Source organism: Hetaerina americana, unplaced genomic scaffold, assembly GCF_022747635.1.
Source record: "Hetaerina americana unplaced genomic scaffold, ioHetAmer1.1.p SCAF_5, whole genome shotgun sequence".
Taxonomy (NCBI): domain Eukaryota; kingdom Metazoa; phylum Arthropoda; class Insecta; order Odonata; family Calopterygidae; genus Hetaerina; species Hetaerina americana.
The window spans coordinates 65,276,299-65,303,998 of record NW_027287095.1 but is presented as its reverse complement, the minus strand read 5'-3'; the positions used below and the strand labels follow the sequence as shown (position 1 = coordinate 65,303,998).

At 34.2% G+C, this 27,700-nt stretch overlaps 1 protein-coding gene across 2 annotated transcripts; it reads left to right on the top strand.

Annotated features, from left to right (window-relative positions):
* The first annotated feature begins 13 nt into the window (after positions 1-13).
* Letm1 (Leucine zipper and EF-hand containing transmembrane protein 1) lies at positions 14-27,387 on the top strand. 2 transcript variants are annotated; one of them, XM_071592732.1, is made up of 13 exons: positions 14-278; positions 634-818; positions 910-1,402; positions 1,483-1,626; positions 3,438-3,575; positions 7,003-7,206; positions 8,982-9,233; positions 9,671-9,829; positions 12,272-12,370; positions 16,863-16,988; positions 18,001-18,194; positions 23,003-23,153; positions 27,044-27,387. In XM_071592732.1, the coding sequence occupies exons 3-13, from the start codon at positions 1,046-1,048 to the stop codon at positions 27,266-27,268; spliced, it is 2,049 nt and encodes a 682-aa protein (XP_071448833.1). In that variant the 5' UTR covers positions 14-278; positions 634-818; positions 910-1,045; the 3' UTR covers positions 27,269-27,387. The 2 variants fall into 2 exon arrangements, with proteins under 2 accessions (XP_071448833.1, XP_071448832.1); XM_071592731.1 differs by having other exon boundaries at positions 14-549.
* The last annotated feature ends 313 nt before the right edge of the window (positions 27,388-27,700 follow it).

The following is a 27,700-nucleotide window of genomic DNA, read 5'->3' as shown; positions in this document are numbered from 1 at the left end:
ATTCACGTGCAACGAAACCTTCGCCAATATTGGTCAAAAGATAACTTATTGTTAAAATGTACTATTTTCTTGTATTTCGCCGCTGAGCAAATACATCCTTTATAATCTATTTATCCAAATTTGATTTCGCATTCAAGGAAACGTGTGTTTCTTTTTTGAAGCTGACGTAAGGAAGTTGTTTTAGGAGAGCATAAATAGTTGTACGTTTAAAAAAAATGTAGGGTCTATGTCGAAATAGCACCAATATCACCACGTTATTCATAGGAAGAAGAAGAGCGGTAAGAAATAATACCAAAATTTGAAGTTGTTCATTCCGTAGTTTGTTGATGGTTGTATCGAAAATCGATCTCTGGTGAATCGTAGAAATATTATCTGCGATGTAATCATTCCATGGCCTGAATGGCAAATAATGTTTGACCGAGTTTTGGGTGATTTGTTTAAGATTAGAGTAAATGATTTTCTTTCGTCTAATAACATTAGTTTTAGACGTATGGGACATTTTTAAGGCCCTGTCACGTTTAAGGGAGCCAGGAAGAACCAATTATAAAGGTTAAATTTGTGTGGGAATAAATCTATTGCAAATATTTGTCCGTGTTCAGTCTGTTGTTTTAATTTCATCTCCATAATTTCCAGGAGAGAGATATTGGGTTATGTATCTTATCGCACAGAGCATAAATTTTCCGAGCACTCGGATCATCTGTTTTGTGGTTTTCCTATGGACATAGCAGAGTGCGAAGGAAAACCATGTTTTTCGATCATGTACGGGTTTAGCGGTAATTATAAAGCTGTGGCAATGGGATCAAATAATTTATTGAAACGTAAGTATTATTCTCATTACGTCTAGATGTTTCTCCCTCTTAAGCATTATGTTTCACCCCGAATGATACCAAATGATTGTCTTAATTTCAGGTGGTTGCCGCTGCCGCCACAAAGATGTAAATTTAATATTTAAGTATTCAACCTTAACTGACTATGCTAAAGCATTACCTCCTATTCGTACCCAATTTACTGTCAAATCTGTAAAAATGAAATACTCCAGTTACCTATGCTTAAGCCAAAATACATTAAAATGAAAACAGTGGGAAGTGATCGTCTAGGTCACGTATCATTGTCAGTTAGTTGGTTTCATACCACTAGTATTGTAAACGACTCTGAGCCAAGAAAACCATCTTCTAAAGTCGAAGAGACTGTTGAAGTACTAAAGGAGTCCTTAAAAAAGAAAAGTGATGTTACTCCTGCAGAACCAATAGTGACCAAGAAGAGCCTCGGTCAAAGAGTGTTGGACGAAATCAAGCATTACTACCACGGTTTTAAGTTGTTGTTTATAGACATTAAAGTGTCATGGGGGCTAGGGTGGAGGGTGCTCAATGGGAAATCACTCACAAGGCGGGAACACCGACAGGTCTGTTTACCCATGAAAGAATTTTTATTGAATGTTTTGAACGCTTCGCTATTTAAGTATGTCAAATTTTCTTTCCCCAGCTTGTAAGGACTGTATCAGATTTATTTCGTCTGGTTCCATTTTCTGTGTTCGTCATTGTGCCATTTATGGAACTGTTACTTCCAGTCGCTTTGAAGTTATTTCCAGGAATGCTCCCGTCTACTTTTCAAACTGCTAACGAGAAGGTACATATTGTTCTTAATTATTATTGTTGTTATAAGTTGAACTTAATGTAATTAAACAAACGTATACCCCACTGATTTCTCCCATAATAACGTTCTAGTTTTCATTGATCATTTGCTGTCAGTAGGTCTAATTCTGCTAATTATTTTACTACCCTATCTTTGATAAAAAATTGTTGACTTTCAAAATAGTCACGTTATATCTGAAATTAAATTATACAATATGGTATACCCCTAGTAAAATCTGATACATTTAAGCTCATACTGTTTATTCAAGGGGCTTAATGTGTTAATTATTTTAATCCTTCTTTAATCCTCAATCATGATACTCAATCCATGAAACTTAACCTTGTTTCTTTTTCTGGCACATCAAAATTACAATAAATTAAAGTATATATAGTAGTTCTGGGCCTATTTTTGTGGATGAAATTGATACCGTTAAAATAATGTGAATCAATAAGAGAAGTTTGAATTATCCGACACTCAAAACTCCCATAGTTAAAACATACAAATGTGTTTGAATTTAAATGACTTTCTTATAGAGTGGATAAAGGTATTGATGTCTTAAATTTCTACATTCTTATTTTTGTGAAAATCAGCCCCTTTTTATGTGTCGAGTTTGCTTATACTAATGTAATGATGTAAATAGATATTACTTGGAAACATTGAGTCTATGGTTAGTGATGACAAGAAGTTTAGTGGATTGTGTGGTGGTACTTTTAAATTTATGTTTAAAGTTGGTAGGCTCTTTAAAAGTGGGAAAATATACCATCCTATCATTTTATTGGTTGATTTGTATTTTATGGCAAAAAAGCAGGTAAAAGGTACTGCAGTGATAATATCTGAAATCGCATTATTTGTCTATGTTGCCTGCATATATGCGATTTGATGAATTTAAAAAATATTAATTTTCTTCAACAAATATACCCCCCTTCAAAAAAAAATGAAACACTGGGAAATTCTTTCTGTGATAGTAATTTCAATGGTGTAAGGTTTTTCTCAAAGTTAAAAAAGTATAGTTACTTCTTTCGCCCTGCAATGGGTATTTCCTGTACTGAATGAACATAATAATTTCTTCATCCTGAACAGTTTATTAATATAAATTTTGAATAATCTCAAAGGAAGTGTGGAAGGAAGGGATAAGGAATGAATGAATCTTTGTGGAATAATGGAGGGAATTATTTAGATAAACATTTTAGTAGTTTCTTTTCACTGATGCAGCATGTGAGATATTGAATTTAGGGTATCCTTAAGAAATAGGAGAATTTTCTACCTCTGGGCAAAGGAAATGGTGAGGACAGTTCAATGTTGGAATTGAAATTAGAAAAAAATATTAGGTTAAATGATGAAGAAACTGAGGATTAATTGAGAGTGATGTGAATGAGACAGAGAAGGGTGGGGTGTGGTTTCAAATTAAATCATATTTAAAAAGTATAAGTGCATAAAGCAAGCTGTTGAAAACTTTGCACCGTGAAATTATATTTCCAAGGAGGGTTAATTAAGCTAGTTTGTTGAAAATTCCCTGTATAAAATTTATTATTCACATTCGTTTTTCATTTTAAAAAACATTATAAAGTGTGCCCTGGATTCAGTTGTTGACAGTTGGGGAGAGTGACCCTAGGGATGGAGAGTTGGATTAAACAATGGCAACAAAGAGTAGAGTGCAAGTAAGCAACATGAGAGAGAGTGGTCATTGTAAGCGGGTAATGTGATGATACAAAATTTATTTAGAATTATCTCACTCTAGTTTTTGGTTATGCAATTCATGGATAATTCTAAATGCTGCAATCTGAGAGGTAATTTTGTTTTTCCAGGAAGTCAAAATGAAAAAGGCTCTGAAGGTGAAATTGGAGATGGCAAAATTTTTGCAGGCAACTTTGGATGATATGGCAGTGACTACAAAAGGCCATTCATCTCAGTCAGCCAAAGACTTTGCTGAGTTTTTTACCAAGGTAAAAAGATATGTTTATCATAGATGGAATATTTGAATGACAATGACTGTGTGTAATAGTAAGATTTGTTCTTTTGATATTCTGCATAATACATATTATTAAACTCAACTGCAGTCATCTCTTTCTTAAATTGGTTAGCAATCTTTTGCTAGAACACATACCTGCATGGCAAGCTATGTTTCATTGGAGTGAATCTGAAGAAGTTTGAAAAAATCTGTGCTCAGTAATATTTATTCATACTTTGTCTGTAAAAAATTGTATTAATGCATCAAATATGCAATGGCCACTGCACTATAGTATGGTGTACCTAAAACTTGTACCTTAACCTCATCCTCATTAATAGGGTTTTCTTCCAGTGATGTTGAATTTATAAAATCACCGAACCTAGGACTCCATTCTTTTTTATTTCTCCCTCTCCATAGCCCATCTTTATTTCCATTTGCCCATCTTCTTTTTATGTACTTATCTCTAATAGTCATATATCCTTCCATCACAGCAGCACTTTCTGCTGTTAAGGGGCCATTGAATTAAAAAATATATTATTAAAAGATGTTAATATTATTATAGGTAATCTACCAGTTAAGGTAAAAGATACAAATATAAATTCCATCTAACCAACCCACTGTGATCCGTTCATCCTCCTCTACATTGAGAAAGGAGAAAATGGAGTAGTTTGTATCATATTATTTGATGGTTTGAATTTTACTTGAGGAGGAACAACTTAGGACTAATTTTCCAATTTGGAGTATGAAAACTGTTAGTGTGATGATTGTGTGAGGTACACTGCTCTTTCCAGTATCATGTAGTTTCTTGATTTTTCAAAAACTTGAGTAACTGCTAAAATTTTCTTAGGCATGATAAAAAATCTACCAAAAAATATGACGAAATTAGTTTGATTTAGCACTTATGCTTAATCAATTCTGTGCTCTGAAAGCATATAAATTTAAATGTATATTGAGATCTATGTATACATACTCCTATTCCATTACAGTAACTCCATAGTCTCCTACGATTATGAACAATGGAGTTCATCGAGGCATTAAACCGTTAAAAAGAGTATCGAGGCGTTCATAATTTGATATTATGAAGAGCAAAAATATACTTCTCTAATCCCACAATAAAAATTCTAAGGGTGACTTTATTGCATAGTAGTAATGGTATTGGCTAATGAGACACCACTATTGTATAGTTTTAGGGGCTATTGATAGCTAGCAACGAGGACTGATTATCTAAGATTTTTTAATCAATGTCACATTTCATGTTTCAAGGAGTAAATAGTATGTGATTTAGCTGTAAAAAATATATCTTATTTTCTTGTGTGCCATGTGTATCTTGTCCCCATTAATCACCTTTTACAATCAGGGGCCCATCTTACCTGAGGATGTGCTGCTCAATAACAGCGATTGCAGCGGTGATTTTGCCAGTGAAAAATGACAGCCTAAAACTTTCATTTAAATTTGTTTTGAGTTCATACCTTTCTGTAAAAATTACAAAACTATAACTGATTATGCAAAATAATGCAAACAAATCACTAAAAAGTATCCACAAAGATCCTGACCAAAGTTCATTGAAACAAAAAAACCTAGAATTAGTAATTTCTCAGCCAATATCAGTTTGTTGCCTTTTCATAGGGTGGTCAGTCATCCTTAAGCCCTGAAAAACAGGAATTGGAAAAACCTAGAATAGAGTAGTAAAACCTGTGCTTTTGTAGAATTAATGTTGTTTTACTGGAAAATAACGTATGGGCTTTGAAAGAAAAAAGACCAATTTTGATCTATTATGAATGTCTAATTTAGCAATTTTTTAAAAACACATGTCTGTCAATTTGTTGTGTATTCTGCAAGAAGGGACGTAATAATGCATCACATCTGCGTGCATTGAAGGAGCATTTGTGCAGTTGCTTGTGCTAAACAAGTGTCTTGATACAAAAAATTACCTACCTAGAGCTGCATCACAAATTAGGATAAATCCTTAGGTACTTAATTCTTTGAGAAAGAACACCACAGCAGATATATACTATGTAATAAGAAAGATTTTTTTCACCACTACTGGTGCCTGCTGATTTTCTCCTTAATTATCACTAGTTTACATATTTTTATTTTCTAAATGTTAGTAATATAAATGAAAAAAGGTGTCATGGAGCAGTTTACATTCATCAAGATACCGATAGAAGTCTTAAACTCTTTGTAGGAGACTAAAACCTCAAGCAAGGTAATCTCTTTACCGCAAGAGAGATTTTTATTTAGATGAATTTAAAAATTTTTCATAAATTTTATTTTGTTCTTAATGATATCCAATCAGCCATGGGCTTCAGATATTTGCCAATAGAACTGTACCATGATATGTCGTTCTTTAAACCAACTTTTTACGTATTAGAAAAGGTAAAAATATTGCCTCATATTTTTTTCAATTAACATGATGGCTACAATAACAGAGTTATTGGTTCTGGCCAGTGTGGCTTTCAAGGTGATTGTGATTTGGAAGAGGCAAGGCCTCTTTATACATCACCTAATGCATGTGGTAGCAGAAAGGTAGGAGCAAATTAGGAGCACAAATTTACAATGGGAATGTGGAATATCAACATTGTGTATTGTGATTTGAAGGAAAAACAAGAAATAGAAGGCAGCATTACAGAAAAGGGATGTTAGTGTAATATAGCAGTAGTACTATTTTTGCAACCGAGGGTTAAATATTTTTTCTTTTAATGATTCGTTGGTTGTGGTAGTCCAGGGATAGAGCATTGGACTGCTGACCAGAGGGCCTGGGTTCGAATCCCAGATGAGGCTCTCCGGGCACTCTCACCACCACCCAAGCTATGTGATTTTTTGAGTACCAGTTCTTCCTAGAAAACCATAATCGGCACAGGAAATGAACTGGCCCCTACCCTGATGTGTGAATTTCACAGGCCATCGGGCTTAGTACTGAATGAACTCTACCATCACCTACCAAACCGACCTTTGGGATGATTACTGTGTTTATGTTATGTTTTATGATTCTAAACATGTCTGTAAGCTTTTAAGTTAGACGTCTTTTCATTTAATTATGGCACATTTTTATACATTAGATTGTCTTCTTTCACCATTTGGTTTGATTAATGAGGATGATCCCATGAATAATTAGTACTGGATCCTAATAAAATCATGAAATACTGCTTGCTAGTAATGAATCTCTAGCCCTTTAAGGGTGGTATTTTTTAACTAGCTCTCCTATAAACAAGCCCGTTATGAAGCTTCTTAATTGAGGGTGTCATGGCTTAATTTCTAATATAAGCAACAATATATGCTACAATATAACTTAAGAGTATTTTCCATTAACTCTATGAAAATTATGATCATCATCTAAAGGGAAGATCTAAAGATTTTTAACTTGCATAGTGGGGGAATAGGAGTTTTAAATACTTGTCATTAATTTGTCTCTTTTTTTTCAGGTTAGGACATCTGGGGAGCTTGCCACCAACAAAGAAATACTTAGATTCTCCAAGCTGTTTGAAGATGAAATTACTCTAGACTCATTGTCACGTCCACAATTAGCTGCCTTGTGTCGCGTTTTGGAAATTCAACCCCTAGGAACCAATAATTTCCTTCGTTTTCAGTTAAGACTTCGGCTTAGGCAGTTGGCGGCTGATGACAAGGTAGATTAGTCATAGATATAAGAATTCCATAAATGCCTCTAATCCGCTTTACTATTCTTTTTTACATTAAATATTTTAAATAAATTGGAAAACCTGTCAGCTAGTTAAAATGCAAAAATTTTAAATCTTTCAAAAGTGAAAGTCTCTGGTGAATATGACTGACCACTATTACCCAGGCCGGTATCACTTTCAAGCACAGTTGCTGGTTACAATTCTGTTGCCTTACATCCATTTTGGTGTGAAAAGGAAGAAGGTATTTTGGGAGGGGAGTTTGTATTGGGAGAGAATGCAGAACTCCTTTGTATGTAATGAAAAATGTGCAATATCATTTTAAAATTTTTTATTCTATCCCGATTAAATGGATTTGAAATGTAGTTTTTGAGGCATAAGGATGAGAGTAGGTTATGGAATTTTGATTTGTGATAATTTAAAAGAATAAATTAAAAGGGAATCAAGTAGTTAAACAAAAAGAGATATTATAGCAATTAATTTTTAAATATGCTGAGAGAAGAAAGGGGTTGGTAGAAGACTTTTGAAGAAGTTGGAAAGAGTGGTTGTAGGAGATTGATAGGCAGTGGGATGTTGAAGCCCATGATATCAGGGATAATGTTAAGTAAGCTGGGAATAGGAAGAGGAGAATGGCGTGTGAATCTTGAATGGCGTGAAACAAGGAAGTAAAAAGAACTGTAGAAGGAAATGAGTTTAGAGAGTAGAAGAGGAAGGTCTATAAGTAATAGGTAATAGTTATACCATTCAAATATATAATGTAGAACTCTCCAAAACTCACCTTTAATTGGTGGATAACCTATGATGATGATCCACATGAACATTACTTATGAGTTACAACAGTACAACAATTTCAGTGTTCTTCTGAGTATCATGGAGATGTAAGAGAACAAGTAGAATCTAGGAATAAGGGGAATGGAAAGGGGAATCTAGGGTGTATTCATTATGGCATGACATCCGATGTCCTATCAATCAGATTTCACATCACTGTCTAGTTGCCTCTCTTAAGAAAGACATATCAACAACTATTGCCCAGACTGCAGATGGCTGTACACATCTACTGTGGTTGCTACAAATAGGTAGTGACTGCAGCTGCAAACTTTGCAACCAACTAAGCAAATGGTGATGGCACCTTCCTAATGGAGATTCATGTAACATAGATTTACAAGAAACACAAGCCACTGTCTAACCATAATGGTTGCAATGCAGTAGGTTACTATCAATTAGAATGGAAGTGCTTTATTGCCTTCACCACATCTCCACAGGGATATTTGGTCCCCTTGATGGTAGGGCACACAAACTTCAATTGTTAACTGAGTTTTAAACTGACTTTGTGTACTCATTTCTTGATGTCAAAAAAAGTAATTATTTGAGATTTTTGGTATACGTGGTATCTGCAGAACTGTGGATCCAAAACAATGATGCATGAAATCTTAATATTAATTGACTTCAAGGCTAATTAATGATCTTTAAGTATTTTAATTGTGTTTGTATTTTACATTTGTTATTACCAAAATTCATTAAATGAGCTGTTCTTATAATGAATTTTGGTTGGTGTGGGAGTTAATGGCTTTCTTTGCTTGTATATTGGCTTAGTAGTCTCTGTTTACTTCATTCAGATGCATGACATGATTGAGAGGTCACTATTTCATAAAGTCATCATGTAACTGACAGTTTTTTAATCAATGTCACAATTCATGTTTCCAGTAATACAGAGCATGTAATTTTATATCAACCTAAAATCCTTGTTTAATTTTTGTGGTGTTTAGTTGATCATGAAGGAAGGAATTGAATTGCTCACAGCCTCAGAGTTGCAGCAGGCCTGCCGAAGTCGGGGTATGAGAGCATATGGTGTATCAGAAGAGCGGTTGCGCTCTCAGTTAGAGCAATGGTTAGATTTGAGTCTGAATGAAAAAGTTCCCCCTTCTCTCCTACTGCTGTCTCGAGCATTGCTTCTGCCTGACACAATTACTCCTGGAGATCAGCTCAAGGCTACAATTTCTGTACTGCCTGACACTGTGGTAAGTATTTTGCTCATCAGTTGCTTATTAGACTTCATAAATATCCTAAAACCAATCTAATGCTGGATAGGTGAATTTGTCTTTTATCTATTTCAATTTTATTTTTTATCATATGAAATGGTATTTGAGGTTAAATTTAAATGTTACATATTAATAATTTAGCTGAATTGATGAGTCTAAAAATGATATTGAACAAAATTACTGTTAATTTTCTTCAAAAAGATGAAATTTAATTTCTGTTAAGTTTTCTGTATTCTTTTATAATACGAAATTGTTTATAGTGAACATGTGATCAGTTGTTAATGGCGCCTGTGTGTTCATTTTCAAATTAAAAATTTGCCAATTTTTCTTTCAAGGAAAATTTTTCTTTTCTTGTACTGGGGTTTTGATGTTTGCTTAAAGCAATCTCTCATCTTTTGGCACCTTATTTATTTTAGGTCACAAAAGCAACAGCTGCAATTAGTGAGCGTGAAGGAAAGATAGACAACTTATTGAAGTTAGAATTAATTAAGGAGGAGCAGAGGAAAATCAAGGAGGAACGGCAGGAGGAAAGAGAAGAACGCAAGAGAATTGAGGACACCAAGAGGAAGTTGGAGGTATTGTGTAGAGTATTAAATGTTGTTCTATGTTAATTTAATGTGATCAACCCAATAAGTACTTCTATTAAATCAGTTCAAGAAAGTTAAGTCCCTTTTCTACTGTTGTGGCCACTGCCCTAATCCTGAAAGGACCAATTTCTCCAGGAATGAGGCTATTCAGCAGGAAAGGGTGCAGTGACCTACATATCTTCGAAATCCACTTGTTTGTGGACATTTACTTATTTCCAAGAGAAGTCGTATATCACTGCCATTTAGGAAATTAAAAGCGTAGCAGTAGACAATTAAAAACTTTGTTTTCACACATTCTAATAGTAGGTAACCTTAGTTTTAGGAAAATATAGTAATTTTATTCTGGAATATTTGAGATTAAAGCATACATAGTTATTCGTATTTGTTTCCTGATGAACATACGCTGATTTTCTCCAATGCGAAGAGTCTCTCTTGGATTACCCTAGGAAAAGGCTTCTAAAAATCAAATGAATTTAGAGCTTCATGTTGTTGCATTTTTAAATATTTTTGTTGAAGTTTTTGACCAAGTATGTTTCTTCCCTGGCATGTAATTTTCAATCTCTAAAGAACCATTTTGCTAGTTCATTACTGACAAATTATGTCACCGTTGGTTTTTATATGCATGTTTTTCAAAATCGGTCAAGTTTTTGGGAGTGAAACTATTTTGTCTGTGGTTTTAGTGCTTTGATTGATAGTGTCTCTGGTGTTCAAATTGTTTTAGGATTTTGTTATTTTAGGATGATAAAATCAAGTAACAATTAACTTAAATCAGTTCCAAAGTTTTCTCCCTTGTTTCATTTTATTACAAAGTTTTCTGTGACCAGGAAATCTGAGAACTGTGGGAAAAGTTGAAGAAAGACCAAGAAAGTCAGAATGGTTTTTTTAAATCTGTCATTTCTTCAAAAGCCATTACAGGATTGTTTTGACATGATTTGAATTGAAAGGTTTTTGGAAAACTAGATTTATTTTAGATATTGCTACAATGCCTCAAAATTATTCAAAGTACATCTCTTGAGCATCGACCCACTTTTGCGGGTGGCTCTACCACGACTCAAAGGCTCCGTAGCAGGTGGATTCCGGAAGGTCCTTAAGGGTACTTGTGCAAGCTTCTTTGACGGAGCATAGGATCCCATGGTTGTGTCATTTGAGGAAGGATTTCACTTTTGGGAATAGGAAATAGTCTGCTAGGTGTCAAGTTGGGACTTAAGAGGTCTTCACAAGCGATGCAGAAGGTCTTCACAAGTGGACACTCGACTCTGCTTTTGGCCATTTGTCAAGACCTTCAGGACGAATTTGGCGTTGATCTTTTGCTTCGCCAAGTTTTCAATGATAATGGTATGCACTGTCATCTTATCAGTGTCAATACAATCTACAATTATGCTCATACTTAACTGATGGTATGAATTCAGCACTTCAGGCACCTGTCAAGGGAAAATTGTTACCGATACTTTTTATGCAAACTCTATAGAACAATTTATTTAATTAAAAATAAAAAGTGTAAAAGCAAAGATATTTTTGAGAAAATAGTTAAGTAATTACCCTATAAAGGTTGTTATTATATAGAGAATAAAGTGGAAAATATCTTGCTAATTTTTAATTGCTCTACACCTTTAATCTATAGATTACAACATTCCCCATAAATTTTTTCAACCATGCTTCCTCGCTTGTAGCCATATCTTCTTTGAGTGGAGCAGTTGCATTAAATTAATGGTCAAATATTAACTAAGTTTTCAAACATATGTTCAAGCAATAATTTAACATAAACTTTCTATGGTAAATCACTTTCATACCTTCATGATATCTCTTCATTAGCTATGAAAGCTTAACTAAAAAATCTCACTTCTATTAAAATAAAATGTTGATATGCTTTGCAGCTCAGTAGCGAGCTTTGTTTCAAAGGAAATATTTGAAGCATTGAGTGAAAAATTCCAAATGATGCTCAAAACATTTTTTGTCTTTATCCCTGAGATTGGTTACATTTTTTCCTCTAGGGCTACCTTTAATTAATCCTTGTAATGATAAGGGTATATTAGTAATTTCTGCTGGTGGTGTCTGCATAAATGTTTGTTGATAAAGCATAAGGAGAATCATTAGCTATAGGAAGTTCATCCTCTCCTACCTATGTCTTATTTGGGTTTTGCTGGCCACTCTGTATAAAGATTCTATGGACTCAAAAGTTACTGTTTTTATGTTTCTGAAAATTTCAACCATCTAGGTGATGATCAGAGAAACCTTTTTCATGATAATTCCTTTAAAATGATGTGGACAGTTGAAACAGGGCTTTAAGGTCAAATGTCAGTATCATTTAATCTTTAGAAGAGCAAAGAGAATGCTATGGTACTTTTAAAATGGAATAGGCTATAGCCTCTCCATGGTCACGATTAATGCTGCATTGAGCTCAAATTCATTGACTCTAAACTTACATCATAGGAAGAAGCTCCTGAAGTTCTCATGTCAGATGAGAAAACTATTGCAGAAGAAAAGCCATCTGTCATTCCAGTTGCAGTACCTGATGCCTCAGCTCCTTCGGTATGTTCACTTGATTTACTCTTATTTTTTATTTATAGCCATTTAATCAAGTATGTCTTTAGCTGATGTATGCGAAAGATTACAGTTTTAAACAGTATTCTATGTAAAAAGTTTTAAAGTTTACAGTATTTACTTCAAAATTGACATTGTAACAGTACCAGTACATGAAAAAAAATTTGCCTTTTTGATGCCACGACCATAAGTTGGGGAACCGCATTAAAGAAAATTTCAATAACATGATACTAATCCCACCCTCATTATTTCTCTTGTAAGACATGACAAGTATTGGGATTTTTTGTTTCTACCCTCCTTAGGGGCAAATTGTGATATCTTTGGTCTTTAAAATCATAACCAGTACAATGCCTGTTGTGTTGGCCTCCCTTTGAGTGGTGGAAGCTTAGGTAATTAACTTACTGAAGAATGATATTACTCTGGACTATGTTATATCACAATTTTAATTAGCAAAATAACTAACCTAACCAATGACTCTGCCAGTAATCTGCTGTAGTCACAGGACAAAATCAGTCAACCCAATTTGAATCACACCTTAAAAGAACACTCATAAAACCCATTCCAGTTGAAATGAAGCTGGAAAATTTGAATATCTCAAATAATGGGTAAGTATACCAATACATTGTCACCCGAAATAAACTAACCCTAGTATAAAAATTGAGACTCATGATACTTACTTTCACAAAACTTTTTTTACTTTCTTTTGAAGACCATCTGTAATCTGATTAAAACTCATAGTTTGGAGATATCTGGCTTGAGATCAAATTCACAAATAATACCCTGTTGAGGTTTACGATGGTTTGGTAGCTAATGTTATGCTTTGGCTTCCCAACCCAAGAGCCAATGTTGGCTAGAATTTTCACTGGTTTCCTGATCCATACTTAGGGTGCTATGTGGAGAGCACTTAAAGTATGTCATATGTTGGATAGGACGTGAAACCCGTTAAAATCCCTTGGCAGCTTTCGTTAAGAGTAGGCCAATGCCAATGCCAGGTTTCCTCCATACTCCTTCCATTCCTATAAAATCCTACCCCTACTAGATTGCCCACCTATCCCTTCTGGTGCAGATGACCTCTGCTGCTGGTCACTTCTCCTAATAACTACTACTAATAACATCTTGAATGCTGAATTTCTTTAAAAAAATGCAGGGCAGGAGTTTTGTCCTATGCCGACTACCTTGATCACCTTGTAAATCTTGGGTCACATGGAGATACTCTGCTCTGTGCCCAATGAACTGCTATTTGAATAAGATGACCATTTCCGCAAAGAGAGTGCTCTTTTAAACTGAGATACCAGTTTTGTTTGGTTATTTTTTAATAGTCAGTTTTGCCCTATTCTTCCTTGGAAATGTATCATGAATTAACCCATGATGTCAGTCAAGTTTCCATGCGAGGAAGTAATGAAGAAAGGAAACCAAAAATACCTCATCATTAAAGCAATTCTGATTTTTTTTGTAAGGGAGCTGATATCACTCTATACAGTAGAACCTTGCTTAACGAGCACCTTGCACAGTAGTTTGAATAATGTTAAAAAATATTGGTCCCAAAAACTGCTCACTTAAGGAGTAAATTCTCGTATAATGAGTGACGAGGAGAGGGGAATTTCGGGATTCATTGCCTGCCTGTTACTACAGTTTGTCTCTAGTCTGGGTTACCTGCAGAAAGCATCGCATTTGCCGTTGCTTCATTCTGAGAGAAAAGAAAAGATGAACATGATCCGCGATCCTAAGCAATTTATACATAAGTTTCTTTGAATAAACCTTGTACATAATTTATTTTTTTTGGCATGGTACACATTATTATATTTTGCATTAATTTATATGACAAAAGTTGTTTCACTAAACGAGTGTTTTGCTTTGTGCGAGGAAGACCGCAGAATGCATTAGGCTCGTAAATTGAAGTTCCACTGTTGACTGCATTCCTGTTGAAATATGTCATTCTCATATAATTTTGAATTCACTATCTGTGATACAATAATTCTGACATTCAAGCTGAAAATAATGTTTTAAATCCCATAATTATTATAGGCTTTGTGAAAATCCTCAACTAATAATGGAATACTGCTAAATTTATTTCACCTTAAAAAATTTACTTGAAGTACATTTTCCCAAGGTGTACTTTGATATCACATATTTCAGAACAGTATACTGTGCATTCTTTTCCCAAGTTATACATGGGCAATTCAGTGCTGCTGTTGCCTAGTTTTATTGGCTTTTATGAATGCAAATCCCATAGAAATATTCCCTATCAGAAGTAATGAAGCAGAGCTATAAATCTCTAGACACTATTTTCGGAGTTAATTCCTTTGGTCTGACTATGTAGTTGTAGATGAGATAGTCAGCCCGCAGTATGATGATGAATTGGCTGAGGTGTAAGTATACATATACAATAACATATAAATAAATACAATGTATACATACATATATACAAATAACATATAAACATGTACATATACATGTATACATGCATACAAAATATATGCATACATACAAAAAAATAAATGTATACAAGCATACAAATAACATATAAATGTATACAATAACATATAAATATGTTATTTCCTTTCTCATTCATCATTTTATCCTGACAGACCTAACCAGGTTTGAATCATATGGAGTTAATTACCTTATATCCTAAATTAATTCCATTCCATTTCAATTAGAATCCATAATTTCACTTATTTCTCAAAATTAGCATGGAAAAACTGCACATGGATGAAGGATTTCTTTGCACAAAATCAAAAGTTAACTGAAAGCTTTGTGACCGTATCCTGTTCTTCCAATTCCAATGTGACAATTATTTTGAGTTGAAATTTAGTTGATCTCATGGCATTGGGAAATGAGACATGAATAAAAGCATCTGCTTATGGAGACAAAAAGGTTGTGAAGCCATCATGGATCTCTCTTATCCATGCTTCCAGGTTGTCATGACAAAATGAAATCATCAAATATATAATCTCGTCCATTCCGTCAAATCTTCTGGGTAAAAATCTTTTGGGTGTCTAAATGGGTTAATCTCTTTATTAAGACCATAGATGTTTCATCGTATGAATCTCCCATGAATAAATTCACCCAGTTGAAAATCCAAGAGATTTTCAACTGCCAACTGATCTAGTTATAATTTTTTAGATTTTAAACACTATAAATTACTAATTACATGCAGCAATTAGAATATCATGCGCATAATAAAATTATATCTTTGAAATATAGCCACAATTAAAAAGATCTTAGTAATTATCCACACTTTTAGTGTCACTCTAAATTTATTTTTCATTGTGGGAATCAAAAACTTCCACAGCCACTTTTAGTTTTATTAGAGAAAAAACTTTTATGCTAAACTTAAGTATAAATTTATTCATGAAACATCTTCATTACACTGGTTTTGCTCGAGTGTGAGAAAATGTGGCACCCATCTTGCACACAGCTTTGTCATGTCCAAATTTTCAGTTAATATGCGATGCACCGCACTTTTTGAAATTCCTACTATGTCTGCTATCTTGCTAGCTCACTTTCAGTCAACGATCATCCAGTATCACTTAGTGGATTTTCTTCACCATTATTGGAGTTGTCACCTCATTTGGTCACCCAATCTGATGCTCAACTTTTCTCCTTGGCCTCGTTTAAACTCTGCTACCCAATATTTTACTGTTGTAAACGAAGGAGCAGATTCATCCAGAGTAAAATCCAGTTCAGCTTTTTTATTGGTTGGGCTGAGGCATTTCAAATAAAAGTATTGTATCACTAAATGAAGACCAATTTTCTCTGTATTCACAAATTCACTGAAAAAGTTCACTGTAGATGGCTGCCAAACAAATACCAATCAACGTGGCTTCTTCAAACTTGAAACATATGCTTTATAGATCACATACTTTCTAATACAGTGGTATTTTTCAAACAACTACTGTCATCTCTAGGTCAGGCCGGGTACTTCTGGACCTTCCCATGTATACATACTAGTATGTTGAATGTTAGAACCTAACTAAATTAGGTGTGTGAAAAACATTAATTGTCCAATAATTTTTCATAACAACAAGATCTTGCTGAGAAATCAAAACATTTGACCAATAGAGGGGCGATCCCCTCTATTACTTGATTTTTAATTCCTTGACAAGTTATTCTTTACAACAACGTTCATTAATCCTTTACATATTAAAAATAATCATATCATTGAAATTAATCAATGAAATTAGATTATAATTAATCGTTTTAGGCACAACTTTGTGAAATTGTTCCTTGATGAGTAATTTCAAAATAAAATGTTGTAATTCCCCATGGAAAATATACTTTAGGGCAGCCTAGGATTCCAGTCCAGCCTAGGTTCTAATGTGGTGCAGCCTTGGTTTCATTAAAGTATATATTCTATGTGGAATTGTGAAGTTTTAGTTTAGCATAAGTCATCATAAATTTTTGAGAGATTTTGTGGTAGTCTATTTATTCTGGTGTTATAATTGTGTTAAAATATATTTTTGTTTTTTATTTCCAGGTTATATCTGGGAAAGATGTAGAAGAGATAGAGAGTGGTCTTGTAAGTCTAACCCTTGAGAAGAAGCGTCTTGTTGAGCAAGAAGAGCTGAAGGAATTGAAGGAAGAAATGGAAGAGTATCGGGAGGTAAGTTATAAATACTAAAGAAGGGGACCAACTACTACTGTTGTACTTAATGCCACTCATATGCCATATTTGTGTATATACAGCTTCTCCGTGTATATATCCCCTCAAATTCCGAAAGACTTTGGTGTCACTTCTTCCTGTCTATATCTTCTTGCACTATCTATGCTAGGATTGGGATGGTGCTAGGTGGCTAGCATACTAGCTTCCTACCCAGAAGGCGCGAGATCGAATCCCGGAGGCGAAAGATATTTTTCAGTGGTATCCCAGTCCCTAGTTGAGTTGCTTTTTGGAGAGCACTTTGATTGAGTACACCTTCTGTCGGATTGGATGTTAAGCTGTGGACCCCTAGGTGTCTTTCATTAAGAGTAGGCTAATGCCGACACCCCCTTCATTCTTACCTGTCCATCCCAAAGGTGCAAATGACCTCAGCTGTCAGTCACCTCCTCTAAAAACTACTTCTACTATCTATGTTTATGTATTAAACATTCAGTGAACGTTTTACAAATAATTTTTACAATTATTGTATTCACTGATCCTTCTTTTTCTTAAATTTCTCTGGAATAAATGCAAATAAGATTACTCAAGCATCAGGTGAAGCAGCTCACACAGTCACTTGATGTGATCCTAAGAGCACAAAGCAATGCTTTAGAAGATTCATTTTTGAGACTTCCTTCTTGAGCATAGTTATATGCAAAATTTTTGCATTAGTTTATTGCTTCAGTGTGGCAGAAAATGTTTTCACTGTAGATCATCTAACTGTGTGACCCCTAGGTGTCTTTCATTAAGAGTAGGCTAATGCCAACACCGGGTTTCTTTCCCTCCCTTCATTCTTTCCTGTCCATCCCTAATGGCGTAAATGACCTCAGCTGTCAATCGCCTCCTCTAAAAACTACTTCTACTATCTATGCTTATGTATTAAACATTCAGTGAACGTTTTCCAAATAATTTTAATGGAGAATGTTAGAAACTGGAGTAAATCCTATTTTTCATGTATTTTCCTAAAATATTTCAGGATGTGGAAAACCTCGCCAAGGTTTCTGAGGCTGTAGATTTCAAAGCTCAAGTGAAAGAGTCACTGGCTGCAAAGAGGCTATCCAAGAAGGTGAACAGATTGATATCAAAGATGGACTTTCTTGTTAAGGATCTCCAGAAAGAAGAGGAGCAAATCAAGCTGGATCTTGATAAGTACGGGACAGTTGAGAAGAAGTAAGTTTTAGAATGTTTCTACTCATTACTGTATTTTCATAGTCATATATGCTTGTCCAGTTTGCCTTTATGAAATTGGGTGGGAAAAAAGTGGAGAGTAGGTAGTTTAGGGGTGACAAGCAGATGCACCCGCAAAAGATGGAGAAACCCTTCTTTTGCTGTCATATGGCACTGATTAGGAAGTGGGTCACTTATATGTCTCTTAAGTAGTTTTTCAGGTTAGTTACTCATTCAGTCTGGAAAGTCTCTTGTAATTTTCTTTTTCTGATGATTAACTGGGTACACCATATTTTTGATAATGTCAAGAGCAGAAAAGAGCAAGTAGCTATCAGATGTTGATCTGAAGGAAGGAGTCAAGTTGTATGCAGAATTTATAGATATTTAGTATTGGGAAAGCTGACAGCAATACATTATTTAGTAAAATTAGCTCCTGCCATCCAAGATTCTAATTTGCCTTTTCAGTAGATATTTGATGATCATTTTAAATGGAAATCATATCAAAAAAGGTGTGCATCACCTTAATAATTATCACAATTTTTGTGTGTGATATTAAATATTGATATTTAATATTCAGTATTTAGCAATGATTATTATATGGGGTTAAGGATTGAATCAGGTGAAAACATATATTGATACTAGTGCCTACCTTTTACGTATTGAACAAAATCTTCATAAGAGGAATGTCTTGATAAAAAGTATTAGAATTTCTCATTGCACTGAATAATTTTGGTCTAATCTAAAAGTAATAACAGCTGAAACTCCATAAAAAGTCATTTCCTCTATTAATTATCATTATTACCAATGGAAATTTTATAATTTCTTAAGAATAACCAATCCCTATGACTTTGAAGACAGTTTAGTATGTGTAAAATAACAATCCTCTTTATCAGGGTCAGATCATAGCTTCCTATCTGTGAATGAATGCATTTCTAATAGACCAAGTTATTCGGACATCAGAGCATTTTAAACCTCTATTTTTATCTCTCACCAGTGCTCTACCTTTGCTTTGTAGTTTGCTTTCTCCTTAATTAGAGTTTACTTACACCACTAAATTAGCTCTTATCAAGAACCTTATCTAATTGCTGAGCTGTCCTGACAAACTCAGGTCAAATCACACAGGTGGTGTTAGGTATGGAATTTTAATCAGAAGCAGTTATGAATAATGATGGTACTGCTGACTGACTGAAATGATGTTTGATGGCAAAAAGATGAGCCATGACAAGGACATAAGATGAGAAATAGCAAATGGACCAATACAGTACAAATGTGCTCTTGGCCTTAAAACTATAATTTATAATGTACATTTTCATGCAGTGTTGAATAATAATATTGAATGACCGGTATAGTACAACACAATACAGTGCAGGCAGTGTGTAGGCCTTGCAATTATTAAATTTCTTTAGGCGTAGATCATAGAGCAAGAAACTGTTCCTTGGGCATTACTTGGTAACTCAAGATTTTCATTATGAGCCTTACTCATTGTATTTGGGTTCTGCTTTACTTCAATAGGACTATCTCATTTGAAAGAATGTGAGCACATTCAAGATAAACTGAAATTACTGTCTCCCAACTCAAAAAAACATTCATCACTTAAGAGGTTTGATGTTGTAGAGATTAGAGTAAAGCTGCAGCAGTTATGTCATGCCTATATCACACCTCTCCTCTCTTCAAAGAGGTTTGAATTTCTTCATTCTGTATCTTGTAAGAATATAGTTGACATGTTAAGAATTCATTCAATAATAAAGCAAAACTGAACTTTGTTCCTTATATAGAGTTGTTTGTAAAAATAAGAGAAGGATTCTGACGTGATGAATCATTATATGTTGCATTCAGTGTTTCACCAAAGCACACCATTCATGAATGATGGCACTGCAGCCCAAGCCTTGGAAATAATGTCAATAGCTTGTTTAGCGATGAATTTATGCCGAGAGTCTGTAACTGATTGTTTGTCATCAAGTCTCTTAAATTAATTTGGTGAAGCTCCTTCGAATATAGTTGACTTCAAATGTGGATTTTACTCTGTGGGTCCATTGTTCTGGCAATGGAGGTGTTTTTGGGGTAAGAACACAACTTTAATTTGTTCAGAATGATTTAAAGTATGATGTAGATGCCTTATATCATTACCCTTAACTAGTATATTATTGAAGTCCAAATTATTTATTGTGCAATAGACATTATTTTCCTTGTGTAGACAGTTTATAAAATAATCTAAAAATGGGCTAGCAAGGCCTACATATTGGAGTGCTAAATCACTGGTAGTTGATGTTTCAATTACTAGCGCAAAACTCGGGGGGTTTTCAGAGTGATGTGCCAATATTGTCTAACCTCTTACCCACTGTGTGTGCTTATCCCATTCAATTACCTAATCCTGTTCAATGTTGCTTATGCTGGGTTTGATCAAAATCCAACACCTTGGCATTTTTATACTTACTTGGAATTGAAACTTGGTCTCATGTGTTTAGCGTTGCTGTTCTCAATGCTATTTTTACAATTTATTATACATTTTTACCCTATTTTAATGATTCTGTTTCTATTTATATGAAAATTAAATCTTACCTCTGGTAGTTCACAGTGAAATTCTCAGTTTATCTGTGTATGTTAAGGTTCTTCCTTATTTCTGCAAAATCACCAATAACTTCGAACTCAGTATAAACATCTTAAAAGACAGTAGAGAAACAATCTCTGAAGCTAAATGACACTATAATAAGCAATGATTTTATTTTCAGATAAGTCCAGAAAGTCCATGATCATATGAAAGTTATAAATAATTCCTAAACTACCAATAAATTATCTGTGCCTCAGCTTAACGAGATCCTGGTGTTATTCTTATAGAGCATTTTCAACTAGCTACTGCCTTTAATTAATGTTTCACCTGTCCATGGGCTATTAACCCTCTCACCTACCACTTTTATTTCAGCATTTTTTCATAAATCTTAGGGTAATACATTTTCCTTGTTAATATGTATTTACTGTCATGCATTAGGTTAACTCTAATTTTCAAGAATTTGTTCAAAACTCGTGCATACATGCATCACTAATGTTTTATACTTAATGACAAATTTACCCAGAGGTATATGTTGCTCTGGTTTTGAGTCTCAAATCACAAGAAAAACTAGCTTTCTATTTTTAAAAACATTTTCCACATTGGCACAAATAGTTCTCTTTGTAGCCTCATTTAAGATAATAGCATATTGAATGCCGATGGTTTTATCAATTTTATCTACAAATCCAATGAAATATTTTTTCCAAAGCTCTTCCTGTACCCTTTTTGCTCTCTCAATTGCACATGTTTTGCACTCATGTCAATAAAGGTTTCATTAAAAATTTAAATTTGTGTATATATTATAACAAGACTAGTCAGGAGCATCCTAATTTCATGGGAAGAACCCCAGAACGTGTCACTGTTTGGAAACAATCAGCTGTGTCTTGCATGTAACTTAAGACAATTTCTGCCTCAATTTCACCACATCAGAATGTTGCAAAGAAAAAAATCATCCCATTTGATGTCGACAACCATAAATATGTTATCAATTGACTTCCATCATGAAATTAAAGCCAATTTTGTAATGCTCGGCATTAATATAACTTGACACAGCATAAATATACTTTTAACCTTGACCTTTTCAATTAGGTGTTGAAATCACTTCGTTATTATAAAAAGGGTGTGTGATAATTGAAATAAAACTAAGTTAGTATTTATTTCATAATGGAATTAGTCATTCCACATAGTTAATCCTGGCGAGTTTGGAGCAATGCAACAAATGCATGCATTTTTGTTATTATGCCTATCCCTCATATAGAGATAGAACATAAGGATTAGGCCAATGAGGCAATATTAAAAATGCTTATATAAGTTGGTGTAGGCTCATTTTTACAGAAATTTCCCACACTTAAAACATGAGTAAATGGGAATTTGTGTGTATAATCATATTGAAGCACATCTACAATTGGTGTTAAGCATGAAATTAGGTACTACTATGTGGATACATTCCCAATCAACTAACTGTGATTATACAAATTTCATGTCAATTGAACTTGTGTCAAGCGAGATATAGCTGTAATGAATCCAGAGATGGGTACATTCTCTGGTGCTGAGCAAGTTTTTTACCAACCAAACCCATCAACTAGACCCAATCACTGATTTTGGTTGGAGCTGATGTATCAGTTATTATGCCTCAACTCAAAAAACAGTATTTCATTGTTTACATTTGTGGTTCGAATAAATTCATCCATATTTTTAAATACATGTCAAGCAGAAGTGGATTTAGGCAAATGTTATTATAATAACCCTCCTTTTCTCCCTCTAATATTTGCAATGGCTTGTGCTTTATGGATGTACGATCGGCACCATTTTAAATTTTTCTTTAAAAAAACCAGGAACACAGTAATCAACCCAAAGTTTGGTTTGGTTGGTGATGGTAGAACTCACTCAGTACTAAGCCCGATGGTTTGTGAATTTCACTCATTAGGGTAGGAGGGCCAGTTCCTTTTCCTGTGCTGGTTATGGTTTCCCAGGAAGATCTGGTGCCTGAAAAATCACATAGCTTGGGTGGAGCTGCAGATGCCCAGGGAGGCTTGCACGGAAATTGAACCCGGGCCCTCCAGTCAGTAGCCCAATGCTCTACCCTGGTATAACATGACCAACAAATTTTACATAATCAACTTTAAATGATGGGTATTTTTCATGTGATAAAAAGCTTTAGTGTATCCTGATTTATATAATTGTTTTAGTGCCTATTCAGAATTTCTGAGTTTCCTTTGTTTTCACGTTCTTCCTCTAATATATTTTGATTTCTTATTATTTATAGACAAGAACTGGTCAGCATAGAGGAGTTTATTGACACCATTCGTCGTATTCAAAAGGTTCCTGACACTTCCAGGCTGGAAAGAATAGCGCAGGTCCTGGAGGAAATTGATGTGGATCATGATGGTGCTATAAGAGTGGAAGACGTTCGTAAGGTGAGTTGGCTTTAAAAGCTGCTCATAATGCATTTGGGAGCTGCAATCAGTTTCCAGTGTTAATTGCAGTCATGAAGTGTTTTGGTGGAGGCAAAGTCATGAGTGTTCAGCATGTTTGCCTTCAGTAGCTGACAGGCAACCCATGTTACGATAGTGTTACGGTGTTCTAGGCACTCTGAGAAGATTTAGATGGAGTTGGAACAACTAGAATTAAGTTAAATGTAAAAGAAGATAAAGCTTTACAGAAAGAGAAATTCCATGAAATCTTGGTTCAAACTATTGCAATGCTCACTATTTTTCTGTGGGATCGCTTTACCTTGAGCTACAGTTAATGGTGTTGCTCAAATCCTTAGTTATGCAAGTATCTGTTTTAATTTATCAGTAATCAAACAGTAGAGCACTGAAATTTATCATCAATTTATTAGTAAACCTCTGTTGTAATAAATCTGAACAGAACCTGGGAATTGTATAAATAAATATAAACAATAGTTGTTGAAATAAATTGAATAGACACTTCCTTAAATTAAATGAAAAATAATGTTACCCTTCATTTTTTATGGCAGAATTCATGGCCCTGCAAAATTAAAAGAATTCTCATTTCAGTTCTCTTCAGACGATGAATAACCTATTGTAGCACTTTTACACTATCAAGTGTAAAAGTGCTACGATCAGTTATTCATTATGTTCGACTTCCACAACATCACGCCTGAAGCTACTCAATTTGTTGTCTTCAGAAGGTCTAATTTAAGCTCATGGATGATTTATTTCATTGCAAATTGCAACAAAAACAATTGCTGATATTCGGGAAAATATGGTATCAAGTGTTGAGGATTGTTTCAAACCTTCAATTGAAGAAATCAATGTAGAAATATAAAATTCAATCAATAAAAATTAAATTTTCCATCTCAGGGAAAATTGTTAAATTTAAACAGGTTTTTTTCACCAAGTTTTATTCAGATGTTTCAGCATACTTTTCTACTACATGAATCATTGACCATAAATAAGTATACGAGCATGCTCTTTTAAATCTTATTGCATAATGTAATGACTGATGGTACATTAATATTCTTGGCATCATAGAGAAACATAAAGGTAGGGTAGCTTGCATTCTGCAAGCCTACAGATAAATGTTGATGTAATAATAAGTATACCAGTTCATACTTTCCCAAGGGTGTAATATTGTCTGCCGAGGTATATTGATAACAGAGATAGTTCTGGAAGTGCAACAGGTATGTCCACATGAATAAGCTTAGCTCCACATGTTATCTTGTTAGCCAGCGGCATGAATCAGTCAGCTTAGATGTTTTACTAACTCTTTATTATGGATTATTTTAATCTCACATCTTTTATCATTAGACTATGGTATACATCGCCACATTTCTCAAAGATATTTTCAATTCAAAAATGTGAAATGAAAACCATTGTGTAGAAATCATATTATTTTCCCTCCAGACCCATCTTTAAATCACTTAAAATCTTCCCTTCCTGAGCGTTCACTTCCTGTCAAGCATAATGTTTGTTTGGAGAAATCAATGACAGTTATCACTAGATTCTGACTTCCCTAAACCCAGCGCAAGATTTTTAGAAAATCTGCACTGAAGCAATGTGAGAACAAATACCACAAAATTAGGGCCTAGGGAAATGGGAGATTAGAATATGTAACAATTTGTCATCTGGTATAAAATGGATCAAGTGAGAAAATTTGTTCAAGTCTGGGGTACTTCGAGAAAGGTTATACTTCTCTATCAGTAATTACTTAAATGACATGTCCTTAATATGTGCCTTAAACCCACTTAATTTTATATATGGTTATAATATATGATTATAAACTATTTTAAATTACTAAATTTAGTTGAAAATACCAATTTTCATGTGCTTTATACAATGTATGCATTGTAATTGTCTGGAGGCTAGTACAGATCATTGATATTATTGTTATTGCTATAGGAAATATTTTAGGTAGATAATGAAAGTCGCAGAATTTTCTTAGCTTGTACGATTTCAGCAGATGGACGTTATGCATTAGTTTCAATGGGTACATAATGTAAAAAGTAAATATAAAGAGTGAACATTAATCATGTATTAGAATTTATCCTTGCTCCTTACTTCAGTTAAACCTCCATCTAACCAGACACTAATTTTGACAATTTTAAGAACTGCAGGAAATGCCGTTACAGGTACTTAAATTGAAAAATCTGCTTTTGTGTGCTGAAATTCCATATTTTTACAGTGCAAAATTCATTCTCCTTGGCTAGGATTTGAACCCTAACCCCTTGATGTCTAACCAAGTGCTTCCCAAGAGGATGCCTCAGTAGCCAGTTAGGCAACTGAGGCATCCTCTTTAAACTGTGTATTTCTCTGTTCAAGAAATTTTTATTCTGTTCAATGCCTACATTTTGGTCCACATCAGTGGATTATGCCATTAAAGCAGCCATCACAGCATTTCTGGTAGTTTCTTTGAATGTGTTAATGGAACACATGAAACTGTTCAAATGTTTGGATATAACCCTGTGGTCTGTGATGTAGTGTACATGACTATGATTAGTTACTTTGTGGCATTGTATGTGCTGTATCTGCCTTAGCATCGTGTTCATTTAAACCCCCTAGAAATTCACAGAGTAAGAGGTTGCCTTGGTAGCTTAACTGGCTTAAGCACTTGGTTGGGCGCCAAATGATCCAGGTTCAAATCCTTGGAAAGGTAAATGATTCTTCCTCTGTGAATTCCTGCATCAGTGCGATTTTCATTTGGATTCACCATTTGGAGGCTCATTATGGGTTGTGTGTGTGGTGCAATGGGGAATTTCATAATTTTTATGTATGGGTAAAAGTATTTGAATGTTTTATGTGCATGTTAAGAATTTTTGTAGTAATGCACTCATTGAAATCTTATAACGTTCTTCTGTTATAAACTTATAAAATCTTAAAAAGTCTATATTAATGTGTTTCAGCGAGTAAAAAAGATAAGTGAATCCAATTCATCTTCATTTGTGGTGCACTCTGTTAGGCAATGGGACCAGGAAAAGAGGTTAATGTATAAAGTGTTGCATTTTCACCATCAAACATAGCACACAACCGTTAATGTGTAAGTGCATGTGAATATAAGACATACACTGTTTTTAAGCAACTTAGTGAAGGAAAAGATCTAAACTATTAAAAAAAATGAAAGAAGTTATAACTTTTTGTATGCTGGTGAATACATTTATTTTTGCATCTGAGGTAACAAAGATAAAGTTTCTTGGAAAACTCAAAACAATCACTTCGTCAGCATCAAAATTAGCTGATAAGTAATGCAATTTTTGCTGCAATCCAGCACATGTCAAAGCCATTTCAGTAAATATGTACTTCATAACCAAATTTTTATCTATCCATGTATGTATTTAGCTATTTAATGTTCTGAAATGGATGATAACTGGCAGGAATTCCCATTGAATGCTCTTCTGTCCTCACTGGTGGTAATTCCCATAAGACCCTTCTGTTCTTATTGGTACACATCAGTTAAAATAGGTTCTTCCTCCCAGGTCCTTATGCAGTATTCCTTTCATCAAACTCTACAATTCCTATTTTTTGTGTCCTTAATTAATTATAGTTTTTGACTATTCATGAAAGCTTGATACTTTTTGCATCTATTCATTTCAGAAATTATGCCAAACCAAATAAATGCAAATGATTGTGCTGACAATTCAAAATCATGTAATTACTAGAACAATTATATTAGCAAACACAATGTGTTGGTGAAAGGGTGTTAAAGAGCTCTAGTCTGTTTCTCTCTCTCCCTTGACCCCCAAAACCCAAGAGTTTGGGCTGTTATCATGATAACTGGCTTTTAATACGTAATTACAAGACAATATCTTCCTGAAATAATTGTTACTTTTTTAAAACCTTTCTACCAGGTCCTAGAAGTAATAGGCCAGGAGAATGTTCATCTGACTCCAAAACAAGTCAGTGAGATAGTCCAGTTATTGGACAGGGAAGAACTCCTGGAAATTGAGGATCAAATAGGAAAGGTGCTGGAGCAAGAAACTATTACAAGGGCTGTTAGGAAAAGTGACGGTGCTGCTGAATTGTCAACCAAATCAAATCTTGATGGGAGACAGTCGACTCCTCCAAGTTCATGATGTCCTGTCTAATGTAACTATGTAACTTATTGTAGAAGAAATTATTTATAAATAATGTTATAAAAAACATTGGCATGCTTTTATTAAATTAGTTTTGTACAGCATACCTATAGTTATCATTGTTTGTGTGTGTATGTTTGTGGTTTTCATGATTGTGTGATTTATATTATTATAACATATGCTATACTCAGAAACCCTTACTTGGAAATATTCACATGACTACAACATATTACATGACTTGCTCTTCTAAGCCTCAGAAAGGTCAAGCTCAAACAGTGTGTTCAGAGAACTCTGTGAGCATTAGGTTGGGAAATTACATTAACATGATTGGAGTAAATTTTATAAAAGGTAACACGACAATATGATCGAATCAATTCAATTAATGATATGAGTAGGCTGACTCAGTTAATTACGGTAAAATCTCATTATGTT